Raw genomic sequence first — 20,055 nt, 5'->3', positions numbered from 1 at the left:
AGTTGATAATGATGGAGGAACAAGTACGGAACTGGCAGAAAGTACGGATTTCCGTAAAACTACGGAAGAGTGGAAGCACTGTATGAAGTAGGAAAAATCAGTTGCATTGCAGGTTGAAGAACCAGCAGTCACCTACCCTTGAGATCTATCAGGGGAACACAAAGAAGAAGAAGAAGAGTCGAGGGTACATTTTTAGACTTGTAGTTAAATCAAACTAGTAGGGAGAAAAAATAATGTAAATGTTTTTCAGCACGAAAGTGGAGTTTGCGCCATTCTCGTACTTGAAAGATCAAGAGCAAGCAAATCTAAAGTCTCACCTCAGCTTCAACCTCATCATAGAGGAACTGCTTGCGGAACCTCATGAGGGCGTACTGGGCACTGTCATTATACAGGTCCAGGGGATAGAGGATGTATCTGTGCATGGAATAGAATAGAAATTCATAAAAAGTATAACATCGAGGTAGCCCTGGCACAGCTCTGGACTTCCGAACGGTGTCCCCTGTGGGTGGGGAACCCATGAGTCAAAACACACAAGGGATAAAAAAAAACCCAACTAAAAAGACCCTTCTCCAGCTCCCAATATAACAGTCTTGGCTCCCGGAACAGGGAAAGCGTATTGAGTTTGCATGAATACCTAACCATATGGGCATCCAAGGAAATGAGCAGGTCGACTTTCTAGTGAAGTTTTTGTTTAGTTTAGTAAGAGTTTTACGGCGCTCGCAACTGCATAAGGTCGTATGAACGTGCAAAATCCAAGTTGGTTGCATTCACAACAATTCACAGCACGCCTTAATTCGGTTCAATACTTCGATTAAAATGTTAAAAATCTGTGTTGACGAGATTGATGAGATTACATCTCAGCATGATCGTATCTGGGGTAAACATGGTACCTACTCATCAAGACTTTCAACAGAGATACGATCATATACAGGAGAGTGGATGATCAGTGACGTGATGAACACTACAATGATGGCAAATTTTGCTGCTTGATTGATAAGCTGCACTGCTTTCTTTGTTTGGGGAGCTCCAGTGGCCAAGTGGTGGGTGAGTTAAGACTAATTTATAATGTCAAGTAAGTGCTGGTGACATGGGTGGTCACTGGAGTGTGTCCTTGAGCAAGATATGATAACAGAGCTAAAATGTCACAGCGCTGCATAGTGGCAACTAGTAATGGTATGTTTGTAAAATTGTTTGCATTAATGTAATATTGTGCATTTGGTATTCTTTGTATGTATATTTGTTTTATTAGCTGTTTATGTATGCATGTTTGCCACTGTAACTCAAATTTCCCTGCGTGGATCAATACAGTGTTTCATTATTATTATTTTCATTTATTTTTATTTTTCTTATTCGTTTTTTTTAAATAAGTCCAGTCTCAGCGCCATACAAGAAAATGGGGGAGCAATAGTACTCAATTAATTTTTTCCTTAAAAGTAGTGATAATTGCCCTGCTGTTCTAGCTGAAAGACAGCATTACTCAAACACTCACAACATGATTCAGTAAAAGCCATTAGAAAATGTCAGGGTGTGTTCACATAGATCTATATGTACACCACACTTACATTTGTAAAAGAAAATACTTTTCATCCATATCTCAGAATCATTGTTGCTAGAAAGTACCTCCTTTTTTACTAAAAATGAAAATATTTTATGGGCCATGGACATAATTCAACCTTTTCGCATCATGTGGCTTTCAGGTGCGCATTCCCTGAATATGCGCGGTTGTTGGGTATTCTCAAAGAAATGAATCTCCACTGCTTTAAATCATAGACAATTGTATTTGGTGTCAAAGGAAAGTTCAAATATTTTTCAATGCAGACATAATTTGTAGAGCCGCAACAGGACAAAAGAGCGTATGAAGCAGAAAAAAAGGAAATGTTTTCAAAACAAATTTTACACCGCGATACACATACTAAACAATTTAACAGTGTTTCTTTGATAATCTTGACACTTATTCAGAAATGTGTGATTCATGAAAAATATAATTTAACTGAAATTGTTAGAAAATTCAACTGAATGAGTGAAAAATGTGCTGTTGTGGGCAGCTTTATGAACAGCTCAATATCCTAAAGAACCGGTATAGTCAGCTGCTTCTTTCAATTTACTTTGAGTTATAAACCTCAAAACAGCCAGGGCACAGTGCAACTAGGCAGTTTGAGTCCTAGTGCAGTGTAAGTTTCTTTTCCTATATCTGCTCACTGACACCCCAGCTCTGAACGCCTTTCCTGGGCACACTTCTATTGCCACATAAAGGTTCTGTATCTGGTGGTGTTGTCTTCAGCTTACAGTCACTCAATGAGAACATGCCTCTCTCATAGTCAGGAAGGATACAAACTGAGAGTGTAAGATTCATTGGACTCTATGACCTCAGACCAGACCATCAATGATTTATTTATAGAGGCACCAGCCATCCATGTCCAGGTGCTGTTTTAGCCTACTCTATGACCTCATCAACCAGCTTGAGGACCAGTTTCTTGACAACATTGGCCCTTCATTCCTGTTGCTTTTAGGGTGCTTTCTAAAAAATAAATCTAGATTCATTGTTCATTGTTTCAGGAAGCAACATCCCTGCACTCCAGACATGTCCATTGATGCTCCGTTGCTCTCTTCAAAATGTTGCCAAGGGTCCTTCCACTGATTGTGCCAGTGCACATCTGGTTGAACGTTCTTCTGTTCTTTCCTGCAAGGATGCCAGATTTTCCGCTTCCTTTTTGTATTCCCAAAAGCATCATCCTCTCCACGGCAGTACTGGCCTCTGCCTCCCTATCTTCCTCCTCAATCAGCTGGCGAGAGAGACATTTCAGGATCTCGACCCTATCTGGTTGAACCATATTGTCAACTAAAGTGACCTCACCAGCCAATCTGTCAGCTTTTTCATTTCCCCTAACACCTGCATGGCCAGGGTAGAAAATCCATGAGAGCAATCGTATAGGCGTTGGTTCGATAGCTTGAATCCATTCTGTTCTCAGGAAACCTTTTTCCATCCTTCTGAGGGTACACATGGAATCAGTGATAAGAACAGCATGGGCTGTGTGGGGGCGATTTTGGGTCATCCAATCAAGTGCTTTCGTGATGGCTTCAATTTCCATTCGCATACTTGATGTAGCCGTGCTGCAGGCTCCAGATGCACTGTGTATGATTTTATTGTTGACGAATGCAACAAATCCCCATCCACTTCTCTGGCTATCTCTTTTCACTGAACCATCTGTTTAAATTATAGGATCCCCTGCTTACCAAGTGGTTCCAACACTTTATCAACTTTCTCCTGAAGGGAAAGTACGAAATTTGTTCACCTCATGGTGTTAATTTTCATGCAATTCTATTAGTTTTAGTTAGCCTGACTCAGTAGCCCGCTGGAGTTCCCCTAAAGTGACTTTACCGATGTCAGTTTAGAAGTTCGCATTTTCGTCTACACTCGAAACAATATTATACCTTCTCCCCCATCCCACACGGTAAACCATTACACTGAAGTATTAAAAGCTCAATGTCTTGAGATTTATTCTGCAGTGGAATGGTTAATTTCTGGGTACCCAATTTGTCCTATTTTAGTTACATACTTATGAAGAAATGATTGTTTTATTTTTTAAATAGCACGACAGACCCCTCCAGAATCTGTGATAAACAACTACGAATATTATGTCTTTTACCATGAGCAACCTTAAATCTGCACATGTAGTAATAGTCAAGTTATAAGAACAGAAAGGTGCAAATCTGCATTTTGTGACAAAATACACTCAGCATCAGCTTATGTTCTACCATTAAATACACAAGAGAAAGGTGCTCTGCGTTTGTTCATGAATTATGCTGTGTCTGTGGCAGCCTGCATACAACCAAGAAAGATAATATGCGATTTTGTTTTAAACACAAAACTGTAAATACATGATCAAAGATAAACATATTGTGCACAGCGGTTATGGAGCGCCCATTTAGTTTCGGCTGGCGCGAGGCAAGCAAGCCTGCGCTTCCCCAGGTCACGGGGTCATTTACCTGCGCCGCCGGGGATTTCCCTAATCAGCCGAATACCGGCAGCGCTCTTGTATTTTTTGCAAAGTTTACCAGCACAGTGAGCCAAAGCTAATGTAAGATTAATATTTTAATAAAGACCACGTAAATATTCAACATATTAAGGAAGAAAATGAAGAAATCGGAAGAACATAGTATGTTACACTTAAAAGCTGTGAAGTTCTCAAAAAGGGGACCAAATTTGATAAATGTGTCATGGGTAATCAATTATAAACATCAATTTAAATGTGATTGCCCCCAACGATTTCAATCAAATTTGCACACAGGACTGAGAACATAATGAAATTTGTACTGACAAAGGGGCATATGCACGAAGTTTCTGGATCCGTAATTATTCAGGTTTGAAGTTGATTTTTGCAATACTCTTGCTTTGCGACCTTGTATTTTCATAGCGATATCCACGATACATGTAACTACAGAACAGATCCTTCCTTGCCGATACACTTATGAAAACACAACCTAAACACAAAATACAAAAAGAACACAATATTGCTGGACTGGAGGAATTATCTCATTTTTCCGCGGTAAGCTTTCATCTTTTGATTGGTGGTGCACACGACAGAGTAGCTCAGGGTGGGTTTGGACGTGTTGTGACTGCATGATTGTTTTGACGTGTTTTTCTTTGTCTGTTTTTGCTGCTACTCGTTTTTCCAGCTTGGCCATGGTTGCATGAATGAGCTCACCCCCTTGCTCACCATGAAAGGCCATTCCAAACCCACATTTTTGTATCCAAGGAACGCAGTGTTTCTCAAGGATGTGTTGTTTGGGGATGACCTTTTCTTTTGATTGATTATGATTGAGTAGCACGTGTTTTACGGCACTATCGACTCAAGACCTTTTATTTGCCAAATATGTTTCTGTATAAAGACATATATCGTGTGATGCATGACTTTGAAGGTGTCTTTTACGTGAACAAATTTCTCTCTCAGAACAATTAATGCGTGTCTATTATGCTTTGATTTCGTGTACATGCAACTGTTCCTTTTGTTAAAAATGATGCTAGCTGTCTGTACACATGGGCTGTGATGTATTTATGGCAGTTGTTTCCTATAAATGAACGGCTGTGGTAGGCCAGTGGTGTGATGTTGTGTTGTTTGAGGATGTTATCAAATTCAGAGCAGGCAGGACTTGACCTTGGAATAAGCTCCTCAAACTCTAACTCTGACAGCTGATCATGTACACTAGAACCCTCCCTCTCAAATCTCTCTGCTTCTTGTGGATTATCTGACAAAACCTGACATCCCTGTAACAATTGAATGTCCTCCTCGGTTTTTTTCAGCCCTCTTTCATTTTTTGCCGTAGATATGCACATTTTGTCCTATTCCAGGCGTGCAATTCTCCATACATTGATGGACCAGCTGTACATCTATATCATGTGCAGCCTCCTCAAGAAGGCGATGATGTTTGAGCACAATGCCCACCCTATGATCATGTTGAGTGTGGCACTCCATGACAAATATATTGTTAAAAATGACAACGAAAATCAGATGTAGTAGAGGCAAGAAAACTAAAAACAGCAAGGATGAATGTTCAGAGTGGTGGGTTGGTATTTTTTAAAAATCACAGAAAATCATAGAATAACTTAGTGCACTTGAAACTTGCGCATGTAAATGAAAATTGTCACCACAGTTGATACATGAATTTCTGTTTAAATCGTTGGGGGCCGGATTGAAATATTTAAATCCAAACTGAAAAAGTTCTAAAAATTGAAGATGCCAGTTTGAAAATCACAGACTTACTTAAATCCCTTGTAAAACTGATATAATCGGACTTGCAAGAAAACAAGTTATACCGGCTTACAGGTCAAACATAGCACGTTACAATGAAATCTCAATCGGCCTTGTAGCATTGATAGTTTCAGAGTTAGGAGGCTTTCAATTCGCACTAAAACGCCATATTTACTACTGCCCCGGCACAGGAGGAGTGGCGCTGCGGTCACCCCAATTAACCCCTCTGACAAGTGATTTATGACTACGCGCTGGGCTGTCGGGCGGGGCGGGCTAGGTGGTGAGGATGGTCGGGGAGGAACCAGGGAAGGAAAACTAAGTGAGCGGTCTGGACGGTATTTTATCCGCTGTGTGTGTGGCATAAAAACAATGACAACTAACACATTCATTCTTAGTTTTTGTGTTGAAAATATACTCCGACACTTATGAATATAAAGAAATCAGAACAATGTCAGTTATGGCAAATGGTAATAGAAACGAAAATAAAAGCTGGAAAAATCTGGTGCTAATTCAGTGTCACTGGAATGCAGGAAATTATTCTGAAAACCCAGTAACCATAACTGATCCCTGTTATTCAGTCAACTTGCCAAACCTAGACTTATCGTTTTAAGAAAAGTAAGGAATTTCTGGAGTGTAACAGGTACTGTTCGTGTATTGCATTGTAGACATATTCTGGCCCTAAGATTGATTTGTACTTCTTCATAGAGAGACTACAGGGTAATCTTTATAAACTTTCGAGAAAGTATGCAAATATTCATGATTGTATTAGACATATAAAGCTGTATGTGGAGGAATTACTTCTTTGCGAATTGTGTCCCAGATGGATAAAGTAGCAAAAATACAGCATTCTATTATCTGCACAGATACGATATTTTCTGAGTATCTCCATCAATGTATGTCGCTCATGTTCCAAAAGTTTACAGTTTGTGTTGAGACGCGTTTTTTTAACTGATTTTTGTTTCATTCACATGTCCAAAAACTGTTACAATTTAGCATTGCCGACCTCAGCGCTTCTCATGAAATAACCTGACAAGTTACATAGTCCATTCTTTTCTTAATCTCAAGAGCAGAAATGCCTGCTTTGGGTGCATTAAAAGGTTATCACCAAATTACAAGGATAACCTAAAACTATACATTGAAAAGTACCAAAAATTAAGTCAGCCGAGCCAGAGCAGCAACAGGGAGCTGACCACCGAGACCTAAATGTGATAAGGCGCTTGGCGGGGAACCCCCTGCTGCAATCAAAATTCCCCTGCTGGTTCACCGTCACCTAAATGGTCTATGCCGGACATGTTTTGATAAAGTGAATAACTGAATAACAGAGAGGGTTTCTCCTCTCTTTGAGCCAGTTCCTCAAAGTTCCAACATATGAAAAGTTGAAAGAGTGACAGCTCCTGACATTAGTCGTGTAACAGTCAGGCTTTTGCTATTGCATGCAAAATACCCAAGTTAGATTTCTGAATGTTGATCCACCTGGACGCAATTAGCCAATGCTTTCTTCAACAATCAAAATCGACAGTTATTGTTTTTCTGTGTTCCTTCAAACAATTCTGTGGGTTTGTCAATTTTTTTTTCTCTGCATGTTCCTGACATCATTGTCATTAAATGCGTCACATTGGCGTGCTGTTTTTCACACCACTTCAAGATGCAGCCCTCCTCTTCGGTGCTCGCTAGTTCACAACCTTTCACATCGCCCCTCGACACACTGGCATCAGGTAGTTGTGCATGCAACAAAGAGCTTGCTTTTTCGTTTTTCACTTTCAAACTTTCTAAAAGTATTCAGATATCATTTTGGAACTGTTTCTTGCTGTCAGAAGTTGAGTTGCTTGAACACTTTTAGATTTACATGACAAATTTCGGGTCACTTTCGAGAGTGCCCCCAACAGACGCTAAGAAAACTCACTCTCAAAGGAGTCATAGATTCTACATACATAGAAAGATCAGAAGAAAAAGATGATGTGTAAACAAAAGAAGATCATAATGAAACACAAACAGCTTTCCCCGCGTTTCTCAGTTTACTGTAACTGGGTAGAATAAGTCCCACAACCCAAACAGCTGTTTGCATTAGATATTTACTGACTGGTCATTACGGAGGATTTGATAAACTTTTATAAAACTGAAACAAAAGAATAAGAAGGGGAAAGGATCATGAATCATGGCAAAGACCTGCAAACATAGGTAAGGCGCTTACGTTGCAAAACGTATTGAGGATAGAAGCTATGACTCTGCAAGTTCTAGCTGACCCTGGACGAGTGGGATACAGTATCCCGACAGAAAGACTGACATACTCTAGATCAAACACATGTCTTTTGGGGGCAACAGCAAAGAGTATAACCATTCCACCATAGATGATAGGTCCAATAAACAGAGGAAAATTAGATGACAAACCTAAATTACCCAATCACCAAGCTGCCATGAACCTAGAGTCAAACCTGATATTTTCAAAGGGGAAGAAATTTACTTATTGGTCAATGGATCACAACAAAGAAGGTTAGGGCTGATAGTTCACAGCAAAAGTTGACACCAGTGATGGCTACACTTCACTAGAATCAAGACGGCCCATAACAGCAGGTGTAAAGAAAGGAGGAGTGATTGACTGACTAGCAATACCGCAAGCAAAAATTACATAAGGGGAATAGAACGGACAGGTGTACAAAAGAACAAGACAACAAGGGGCACAAAAACTGACACTATCACCTAAGCAAAAAAGATAAAACAAGAGCCAAAATTATATCGACATTAAATGCCAAGCTACATCTCTTCTTCCAAACACATAAGTCAAAAGCACTCACTCCATCATTGAGGGCTCCTTTGTCTCCAGGATATGGTCCGTCAGAATCCATGGCATGGACATCTCAATGGGGAACTGTGGACATCACAACTTTGATTCATTTGAAAATTTCAGGAATTTTTTTGTCCCCTTTACAATGCCATTGAACACTACATAGGCAAACATTATAAACACTGCAGGCTGGCTTTCAGGTCACAAGAAATCAAAACTTTTGATAATCATTCTCCTTTATCAGCAAATCAGTTGAATCAAAATAAATGATATCTATAACAAGCAGATCAAACCAGTATTAAGACACAAAAGGCAAATTGAAGGCAGCTCATATAACTGGTTCACAAAAAAACAAACAAAAAAACCCATATCAAACAAACGCTAAAAAGAAACAGAAGAGAAAAAAAAACAGATCCATACCTGAATACGTTTGCCCATGGTGAGTTCTAGGAAAAACTCACGGTACCACAACTGGGACAAGTCACAGCAGTTAAACAAGGAAGCTGGAGGAAAAAATTGGGATTATCAGGGAAGGGTAAAAACAGCACAGAGCAGACTAACAGGTAGAAACAACCATCAGACTACACACAAAAATGTTTCATTCCATCTTAAAATTGAGTGTTTTACACCGCAACTGACACAATTTAGGTAACATTGAGGGTAAGCTGCTTCTCCTTGCCTGGCAAGGATAACCCTACATTCTCAACAAAATGGCTTCCCTACAAGTAAATAAAATCATGTCGAAAGAGTGCAAGGCTAAGACCTAACCAAAACACAACAGACATTGAAGAGCTAATTAATTTTCTTTTATCTCCTATGAAAAAAAACTCTTATCTCCTATTGCTTGAAAGCCGTCGGGCATATAACTCGGCAACGCCAGAAAAGCGCATTGAAGTTTTGTGCCCGGCAGCTCAGCTTGCTCAGCCATCACACTGTGTTGCTTTCGTTAGGAAATATTAATGGGCTTTAGTTGCAATGCCCTTTGGTCTATCTTGCGTAACCACATCGCTTGCATAGGGTCCTTTTTCTTTGCATGGTGGATCTAGATCGAAGGGGGTAGTTTTGCAGGAAAGCCCACAACATTGCCCATGGTGAAGGGACAGATTAAGTATTAATAAGGTTCTTCACACTTAAAGTAGAAAACCAACAAGCAGCAAAATTGAAATTCCATGCCCGATCAAACATCTGAAGGTCTATGCCCGTATACTGAAAACAGCCTTTCTGTCCTACTAGTACCAATAATGCTGTTCACACTTCAAACTGAAATGCCACCTTTTTCCCTAACTTCAAAGTCAATATAATACATTACAAGAAGCAGCAAATCGGGAAGCATCAAAATTAAAATGCAATACCCCATTAACATCAGGAGGGCTATATCCTTGTAGAGTAATGGACAACGGCCATTCTGTCTACAGGTTAACATCTAAACAGCTGGCAACCATCAAAACAACACACTTTGCTGCCGCTTAAAGACTTTTAACGTGATGCTGTACAACACTGGTTTTTTATGACCATCAACAGTGACCACAATTTTGTGTCTTGACAAATTCGTACTATTACATGCGAAACAACTCAAGTGGTCTCTCAAGAATTGTCAAGAGAAATGCGTATAGTTGTATTCTTCACAAAAGATTTTTCCATCAGCAGGGGTCAACGTTTTCTCCAGTTGGTACTTTTGAAATCTGACAAATGTGCTCATTCTGAAGACGAGAAGTCTTCCCCTAAAACATTGCTGCATGATGAAATATCAGGAAGTGACATTGAAGACATAGTGGACAATGTTTTCTTGCAGGAGACACCAGAATAAGACAAAAAAAATTCAAAAATCAAACCAACATCTCAAAAATTAATTTTCAGATTTAACACCTACCATTAAAGTTGAGCAAATAGTTCCAGAAGAAAGATTTCCTGTGGAACTCTTCAATAGCTTGGACATGGTGCTCGTCCATCTCCCGCCGCAGACTCTTCTTTCCCCCACCGCGCTCATCAACCAGGGACTCCAGCATGGTGCGTACCATATACAGCTGAGGACACAAAAACATACAAATTTTATGCATAGCCATTCAAAGACAGGGTTAACCAGCAACACCCTCAAACAATTGATGAGTAGAAAAAAAACATTGAAAATCAAATTCACGACACCGACCAGCACTCGCACGCATAAGTGATTAACAGCTTTCAAAAACAAGTGCATGAATATCTACGGTTGAAATTAAAATTTGTCACTTTGATTTGAATTTTTACTCAAACTTTAATGTTAAATGGTTAGATTAAAAACTTTGACTTTGAATACTCAAAATGCATGTGTTACAAATTTGCTGCTTCCATTTTTACGATTTCTTTTTTTTTTTAGTGCTTTTTTAAAAACGGTTACCATTTCAAAATTCCTTACTCAATTTGTTTTAAACTTTGTTGACACATCCTGTCCACATAGTTGAATTTTAAAACTGCAAACTTCAGATTTGAAAAAATAAAAACTATTTGATTTACAGTCGAACCTGCCCTCACGGCCACCTCTATAAGACGGTCACCTGTACAAACGGCCACTTTCCATTTCCCCCCTTGCGTTTTTTCTATATAATTTAACTGTGTAAAACGGGCACCTGTCCAACGTGGCCGCGGCCACCTTATTTCAACACACAACCCCTATCACACTAAGCAATAACACCCGTCTAAGACGGCCACCTTAGTGACTCCATTTCGTTTAGTCATAAATTGTGCTTTGGCCCCTGGCGTTGTGGGCGAGCCGTCATAATTCAATCCCCTGTCGCTGTTGTTAGGTAGTCCCTCCAACCGATCATGTTGCGTAGGCCCCTCCCACTGTTGACCAATAGCTACCAATTTTCAGCTGCTGGTGAGGTAAGCGTGTGATCCCTCATAACCCATAAGCCCCGCCCAGAACTTAAACACAAATCGTAAGGGAGATGAGTGGTCACTGTTTACCCAGTCTGTAACAAAGTAACAAAGGACGTCATGAACTTGTGACAGAAACGTCGCTCGTTCTCCAAGTGGTGGCGACCCATGAGTTTGTTTTTACATGGCACTCAGTCTTCCTCGTCTGATACATTTCGTTTTATTGTCACCCTTTTGCGAAATCAGCAACAAAATAAAAATTACAAACAAAATACAAACCACCACCACCACCACCAACAAAAACAAGAATGCGGCTACTTTCGATTGGGACCTCTGATAGGAATAATTTGTTTTCTTCATCTTGATCAGTCCTGCCTAAGACGGCCACCTGTCTTATACGGCCACTTTTCTCCTTGACAATGGGTGGCCGTCTTACACAGGTTTGACTGTATTTGAATTCTAGTGACAGTCACCCTGTATATCTATTTTTCTCACTAAAAAACAGGCAAATTTGTAATTGTCAGTAGTTTCAAGTGTTTAGCGCCCTAATTACATAATTTTAGTCATTTAAGAAGCCAGCTGTTTTAATCCTGCCTGTCATAGCTAAACCAGGCTGAGTGGGTCCATGAGGAGCAATACTGAAAAACAGATATTATGTTTTCCAACAAGCAAATGGGCTTCCATACTCAAACCCTCTATACTATTTAATATAGTTTTTCGTGCTGGTTGGCAGCTACGCATGAGACGTTAAGATGATTGTTACTTACATAGAGTGGGACTTCCCGTAAAGCCAGTCAGATACAGATCAAATACTTTTCAAGATCAAGAACTGGCATTGCAAGAATTATTCCAGAAGTATCAAATACTTAAACTTTCGATTTGCCTTTCCAATACTTCTTTTAAACTTTGAAATAAATTCTCTATCCTGATCTTTGATACTTGTAAGACATTCTACCTAAGAAGCTGAACCTTTACAATTTCTATCTCCGAGCCTGGAATGGTTCTAATCTTTTCGATTTTTTTCTCAGCCTGTCATGCTCAAAAAAAAAGTCTGAAACGTTCCATATTTCCATGACTTAACTCTTAAACCCAGAGTTTTTTCCACAGTCTCCCGGAGTTTCATCTACAGTCACCTAAACCTAGTGCACTATATCTCATTATAACCCCAAAAGCTTGCCTCCAACTTCGAAAATGCGGTAACAAAGGCTTAGTAATTACTACAAAACTGAAATCGGGAAAAGTTTCGAAAAACAAGCAAAAATTAACACTAAAGGAAACAAAACAGCTGTCAGTAGTATCGGACGCTATCAACGTCGATGGGAAACATGTCTATTACCACCAGACGTTCCAAGCGTCCCAAGGGGTTTAACTCTTTAAACCCTGAGTTTTTTTCCACTGTTTCCCGGAGTTTTTTCTACAATCTTCTAAACCTGGTGCACTGTAACTCATTATAACCCTAAAAGCTTGCCTCCAACTTCTGAATGGTGAAAACAAAGGCTTAGTCATTACTAAAAAATTTAGCGTCTGATGGGGTTAAAAGAGTTAAGAGTTGAGAAAAAAAAAACACCTCTAAATTACACCAAAATGAACCAAACCACTAAAGACATAAAGCCTGTCTTGAGCTATCCAAACATACAACAGAGCTAGACAACAAACAAGAAGAATAGTTGCCAAAGCGAGTGGAAAAGTGAATGCTTCCATTGATCCATGTTGTAAAATCAGCTCTGGTGGCCTAGCTCACTCCCTTCTTTTAGAATAAAATGGAAACTGAAGTACAAAATGTTTAGAAAGTATGAAACCAATTATCTCTTTTTCTGTTAAGGGTGTCATTATACATACCATCAGCCCTTAGCAGGACGTCAGCACTAAACTTTTTGTGCTTCTATATTGAAGGAAAAGTAAACAATCAACAAAACTATGGTCATAGCAGTTATGACAAAAGGAAATGAAAGACGAGGATAAAAAGTAGTAGCATAAAGAAAAGAAATGTAAAAAATGTTTACAAGTTCAATGACAAATAGGAAGCACATCAACATCTAAATAAAAACCAACTGACGAGCGAATGTCCCTTGCTGCAATCATTGACCTTCTGCAATTACTAACCTGAGTGGAAGACGGTCCGACATTGCGCCGCGGCACTTTAATTTTGAACCCATCGCTGGGATCCTTTTTTCCACTGAGAGCAGGATCATCTTGCGGTTCCGTGCCACGCATCCAGTCCACACAGGTGCTACGCACAGACATGATGATGCTGCAGAGAACCACGAAAAACCAGACACATAGCATATGAATATGCAGACCTGCCACTCTATGAAATCTCAAAATCAGGATCTCAGGGAGAAAAAATCGGGATTTGGTGAAAAAAATCAGGATCAACAGCAAATCATGTATGTGTATATAGTATAGGGTTTTACGGCGCTCGCAACTGTTAAGGTCATATGAGCGCGCGAAACACAAGTTGTTTACTTTCGCAAAAGTTCACTCCACGACTGGTCAACTAATTGACTTTAAAATTCTAAAATGTTAAAATATAAAAATTTAGTGTAAATATATTTGTGATTTAAAACAACTCTTATAAGTAACAATAAAAATTTTAAATAGTACGTTTTCATTTTTTATTTTACAACTTGCCATAAAGGCCACCAATGGCCTTTATAAAATTCAAAATTCTGCTGGGAACAACGACGGAAAAAATATCCTGCAATTTCTTGCATTTATAATATTTCCTTCGGATCTCTCCAAAGTCTAGACATTCTGTTAAAATGTGTCTAACGGTAAAATCTGTGTCGCATCCGACACAGAACGGCTTCTCTTCTCCCTGTAGGAGGTATTGTGGGTCAGGGCCGTGTGTCCGATGCGCAATCGAGTAAAAATGACTTCGTCTCTTCTGGAGAGGTCCGAAGGATTTCGCTGATCTAGTTTGGGTTTTATTTCATATAGTTTATTATTTTTCTGGCTCTCCCACAGACTGGAGGTGTACTTTTTTACTTTATTTCTAAAGTCAGTCTGTGGGAGAGTGTTTGTCCTTGATCCCAGAAGAAGGGATGAAGCTTTCTTCGTCAGTTCGTCTACCTGCTCGTTTCCTCAGATGCCCACATGGCTGGGTATCCATGCGAACATGATGTTTTTTCCTGTTTCGGATAGTGTATGAATTTTCTGTTGTAACCTAACTATTTTTGGGTGTAAGAGTGTGTAGTTTGTGAGTGAGGTGATGCAAGACAGAGAGTCAGAAAGGATAAGGAAAGATTTGTTAGGAGAATTTTCTACAGAGTCCAGTGCCATGTCAATGGCAGTGGCCTCCGCAGTGAAAATGGAGGCTTCAGGATGGAGTCTCCTCTGGTGTGTATTGTTGGGTGATAGGGCTGCGGCGCCCACTTCATTGTCTTTTTTGGAGCCGTCCGTGAAGATGAGCTCCGCACCGGGGTATTTATCTATTAGTTTTTTGTATTCTGCTTTAAAAGTTTTGGTGTTTGTGCTTTCTTTGTTGTGTGTGGTCAGCTGTAAGTCTACTTTTGCCTTGGTGAGGTGCCACGGAGGGAGGTTGGGGAAAAGAATTTGTTGGATGTCTTGTTTGGAAAAGTGTAAGTTCTTGAGGTCCTCAAGGATTCTGAGGCCGAAGGGTTTGATGAGTTTTTCGTTGTTTTGGAATTTGTTTATGGTTTCTGGGTTTGTTTTAAAAATGCTGTTGTGTGCTGGATTTTCCGGTGTTGAGCTCTGTTTAATTGCGTACTGTAGTGAGAGTTGTGTGCGTCTGAGTGAGAGTGGTGGTATGTTGGCCTCGGCCTGGAGGCTCTCCACCGGAGAAGTGTGGAAAGCCCCCAGAGCGAGGCGGAGTCCTTGGTTCTGTATTGGATCTAGTATTTTTAAGACGTGTGGTTTTGCCGATCCGTAGACTTGACAGCCGTAGTCAAGCCTGGACCGGACAAGGGAGATGTACAAGTGGAGAAGGTGTTTTGAGTCCCCGCCCCACTCCGGATTCGATAGAATTTTCAAAGCGTTTAACGCTTTCTGGCACCTCACACGAAGGTCTTTGATGTGTGGTATGAATGTGAGTTTTTTGTCGAAAATGACGCCGAGGAAACGAGCTTGGTCCTGGACGGGAATCCTTTCCCCGTATAGTGTCAAATCCGGCTGCAGCACACATCTGCCTGTTCGGCAGAAGTGTACTGCAACCGTCTTTGACGGGGAGAACTTGAAACCGTTATTGTTTGCCCACGTTTCGAGTTTGTGCAGCTGCGTTTGCAGCTGCCTTTCCATAGATCTCAAATGAGGATTTTCCGAACGGCAGCATATCAAGAAGTCGTCAACGTATAACGAGCTGTCTATGCTGTTTTGGAGGGTTTTCACTATGGAATTTATTTTAATTTCGAATAGGAGAGGAGAAAGGACGCTCCCCTGGGGGACTCCTTCCTCCTGTTGGTGGGGGTCTGAAAGGGAGGATCCGACACGAACCTGGAAGGAACGGTTCTTCAGGAAGTTGCCAATGAAGGCAGGGAGGTGACCGCGTATGCCGAGTGCGTGCAGGTCTCGAAGAATGCCGTACTTCCAGGTTGTGTCGAAGGCTTTTTCTAGGTAAAAAAAAGATGGCGATCATGTGGCCTCTTTCAGCGAACGTCTCGCGTATAAAGGTCTCCAGGCGGACCAGGTGATCCAGAGTGGATCGAGTTTTCCTGAATCCGCACTGGAGACCGCTCAGCGAGCCCGTCGTTTCCAGAAACCACATGAGTCGCCTGTGAATCATTTTTTCAATTAGTTTCAAGAGTTAGTGCTATTGGTCTGTAATTGGATGCGTGTGTGTGGTCCTTGTTTGGTTTGGGTATTGGAATGACAGTGGCGAGACGCCAAGACTCCGGAAAGGAGTGCGACCGCCACATGTCGTTGTATATGTATAGTAGGAGTGTGAGTGTTTCTGGGGGTAAGTGTCTAATGATTTGGTTGTGGATGTCATCCGGTCCCGGGGCTGTATCGCCCAGGTCCGAGATGCACGATGTTAGTTCGTCTATTGTGAAGTCTGCGTTGTAGGTTTCAGTGTTGTTTGAGTGGAAGTTTAGGTGTTGTTTTTCTCTGTTAGTTTTGATGTTTTGAAAAGTGGTGTTGTAGTTTGCTTGGGATGAGTTTTTGGCGAGAGATGTAGCTATTGTGTTTGCGATGTCTACTTGTGTTTCAGCTGTTGTTCCATCCGGCCTCTGGACGTGCCGAATGGTGTCTGTGCGTCTACCTAAGAATTTTTTAGCAATTTTGAAAACTTGGTTGAGTGGTGTCTGGCTGTTGATTTTGGAGATGTATTTTTGGAATGATTGTCTTTTGCTCTCCCTGAGGCATCTACGTGCCACAGCTCGAGCCTTTAAATAATTGATCTTGTTTTCTATGGTGGTGTTGTTGACGGTCTTTCGATACGCTGCCTTCTTTTTCTTTACTGCATCCTCACATTCCAAAGAGAACCAGATCTTGTTCCTCCGGGGTTTTGTTTTTGTTTTTGCTATGTGTTTGTGGCATATTTCTAAAAGCTTTTCGTGGAATTTATTGTAGTTGTGGTCGAAATTGGGATTAAGAATCAGGGAACATTGATTGGCAAACCCGTCCCAGTCTGCTTTTTTGAAGTTGAAGCGTTCTGGGATCAGGTCGTTTGGAGGCTATTGTTTTTTAGAAGAATTGGGAAATGGTCCGTACGGTCATCCAGCACAGACCACTCAAGATCTGGGACAAGGTCAGGGGTACAAAAAGTGAGGTCAAGGGATGAAGTGCCATAAGTGGCTCTGTTTCTGTAAGTTGGGGATTTATCATTTAAGAGACAGATGTTATTTTGAAATAAAAAGTTTTCTATTATTTTACCTTTCTGGTCTATAGGTTTGTCTCCCCAAAGGGGGCTGTGGGCATTGAAATCACCTAGTAAAATAAAGGGTTTTGGGAGCTGGGACTTTAAGTCATTTAGTTGGGTTATTTTGAGGGGGTAATTTGGTGGGATGTAAACTGAGCAGATCGTGATTGGTCTGTGCAGGGTGACCCGTACGGCAATAGCCTGGAGGGTCGCTTTAAGATGTACTTGTCTGTGGAGTGTGTGGTTGTCGGTGTAGATGGTGGTACCACCGGAAGCAATCTGGTTCTCCGTGTGAATGTGATGGTACGCAGTAAATCCTCTTAAGTCTATGGTTGAAGCCGGGGCGAATTTTGTTTCTTGAATACAGGCCACCCGTGGGCACAGTGTGGCCTGTAAATGTTGCAATTCTGCAATGGAAGGTCGGATTCCGCCGGCATTCCATTGCAGGACCGCCATTATGAATAGCAAAAGCCAGCACAACCCTCAGTAGACTGAAAGACAAAGTCTTTGAACTAATCTGCTTACAGCGTTGAAACTTGGCACCTTACCATAACTTTTTATGCTGAACAGTCATGACCACGAATTTTATAGGCATCATAAGTCATCTCATTAGCATATATTAGCATACTTTACGCAACATCACAGCAAAAAATATTTTGAAAATTTGTGTAACATACAATATTTTCCTATCCTACAATTGCACAAACAATACATTGTCCTGTAAATTATACTAGCTGAGCCCCCTTTCGATGAAAGGAATGATCGGTGCATTGACGTCAGCCGAAAGTCATTGGCTTATGTCTATGATATTTACATTCTACTGGAATGGAGCAACAAATCTTGAGAGATAGAGATGCACAAATTAGAAGGTTAAGATCAGTGGTTTTCAAAGTGGGCGCTACTGCCCCCAGGGGGGCGGTTGCGAGAGTTTGGGGGGCACTGTGGCGAAACTAGGCGATTGGGGGGCGCTGATGGGCGCTAAGGGGGCGGTGGGAAATTTTCATGACACGCAACATAAAAAATGATGAGGGGAAAAAAGCCACATAAAAGAACAAAAACAAAAACAAAAATTGATAGCTTAGGCATAGTTTACACTAATAACTAAGAACTTTCTTTCCCAGCCCGCAAATCCCATATAAAGAAGATTCATCACGACAAATCTGACAAAGATGTGGCATACTTCAAAACTCTAAAGATCAATTTTCAGAAATGAAAATCAGTGAAACCGATGTTTGCAGCCAACGTCGATCAAGCTGATGAAGGCTTACGAGCAACATATAATATATCTCGGCTAATTACAAAGGCAGGGAAACACCATGCTATCGGTGAGGACCTCATATTGCCTGCGATAAGAGAGGTGGTCAGCTTGTCCTGCAACGCACCCCGGAGTCTGTGTTGAAAGTTTTCCCACTAAGTGCAAATACCATTCAAAAACGTTTAGATGAGATGTCAGCTAATGTTGAGGAATCACTGTGTAAAATGCTGAAAGGACGTGAGCTCAGCCTTTAACTGGATATCAGTTCATAGAAGGTGAGGAAATAATGCAAGAATTGTTATTTGCGAAAATGTCGGAAACAGATACCAAAGGCGAGTCCATTTTCAAAGTGGTCCAAGAATTTTTCGAGGAGAAACAGATCCCTCTGACCAATACAGTTGCCTGTGCAACAGATGGGGCACCGTCGACGGCAGGTCGGAAACGTGGATTTATGAACTTCTGGAAGAAATTAGTCCATGGAGTATTTACTATTTACTGTGTCATTCACAGACGGAATTTGGTTGTAAAAAACCTGAATGATAGTCTGCATGACACACTGGCCATTGGCATCAAGTGTGTGAACAATATCAAAGTCCACACTTTGAACTCGAGATTGAAAATGACGTGTACTTTCAATGCTTACTTTTGCACATTGAATTCTGGTGGCTCTCGAAAGGAAACTGTTGAACACAATTATTGTTCTGCCTGTTTGACTCTGTGCTGGAGGTTTTTTTTTCAAGAAACAGACATTGATCTCTGCAATAAACTGAAAGAACACAAGAACAACATTGCGCTCCTCACAGATCTTTTCACAAATTTCAACCAGTTCAACTTTCAGCTGCAGGGGGATGACACCAATCTGATCAAGGCTTTCGTCATTCTTGTCGAAATTGGAAATGATCCCCCAAAACATTGGCAGAAGAAAATTTCTCAGTTTCCTAGCTTGACGAAGACACTGAAAGAAGGGCGCATTTCTGACGAGGAACTACAAATATATATAGCAACCACCTCGGAGATTTGCACGCTGATATGAAGACAAGGTTTAGCCTCCTGATATTTTTTAACTGGAAATTCCATACTGGATACTGGACCCATTGAACACTGAAACAGAAGATAACTTGCAAGTAGCAATTGAAGAAGAGCTTCTGACGATGAAATGTGACTTTGAAATCTAACCATTGTTCAAAAAGCCGTACCAGTCATTCTGGTTGAAAACTGTTGTGCAAGACCCTCCCTGTGGGAAAAGATCAAGTTGTTGTTCATCTCTTTTCCCGCCTCTTATCTAGTAGAAAGGGGATTCAGTGCAGTGACAAGGTTGCTGACGAAGCGTAGCGATTTGCGTCTGCTACTGACCAATCTGAAACCTGATGTTGATAAGTTGGTTCCGTCTTAGCAGGTCCATCCTTCCCATTAGGGTAGTGTCAATAACTTATTTGCGCATGCTTAAACCGTAGTTTACCCTTACTTGATATCTCAATGTGTCTTTTCTTTTTTTCTTTTCTTTTTTCTTCCTTTTTTTAAAAAGCAAAACATTCACTTGTTTAACATAGTTTTTTATGTGCATGTGCTACCACTGTTGATGAAACTGATGATGAAG

At 40.7% G+C, this 20,055-nt stretch overlaps 1 protein-coding gene across 1 annotated transcript in view; it reads right to left on the bottom strand.

Annotated features, from left to right (window-relative positions):
* The window catches only part of LOC100533349 (cytoplasmic fragile X interacting protein), a gene marked incomplete at its 3' end in the record, with an annotated part of 113,925 nt that overhangs the window by 46,616 nt on the left and 47,254 nt on the right, over nucleotides 1-20,055 (bottom strand). Inside the window, 4 exon segments of the mRNA NM_001204643.1 lie at nucleotides 318-414; nucleotides 8,543-8,616; nucleotides 8,953-9,035; nucleotides 10,403-10,556. Coding sequence (NP_001191572.1) covers nucleotides 318-414; nucleotides 8,543-8,616; nucleotides 8,953-9,035; nucleotides 10,403-10,556 — 408 coding nt within the window.

This window comes from Aplysia californica, unplaced genomic scaffold (genome assembly GCF_000002075.1).
Source record: "Aplysia californica isolate F4 #8 unplaced genomic scaffold, AplCal3.0 scaffold00069, whole genome shotgun sequence".
Classification (NCBI taxonomy): domain Eukaryota; kingdom Metazoa; phylum Mollusca; class Gastropoda; order Aplysiida; family Aplysiidae; genus Aplysia; species Aplysia californica.
Note: the sequence above shows the minus strand (reverse complement) of the source record. Positions and strands in the feature narration are given on the sequence as shown.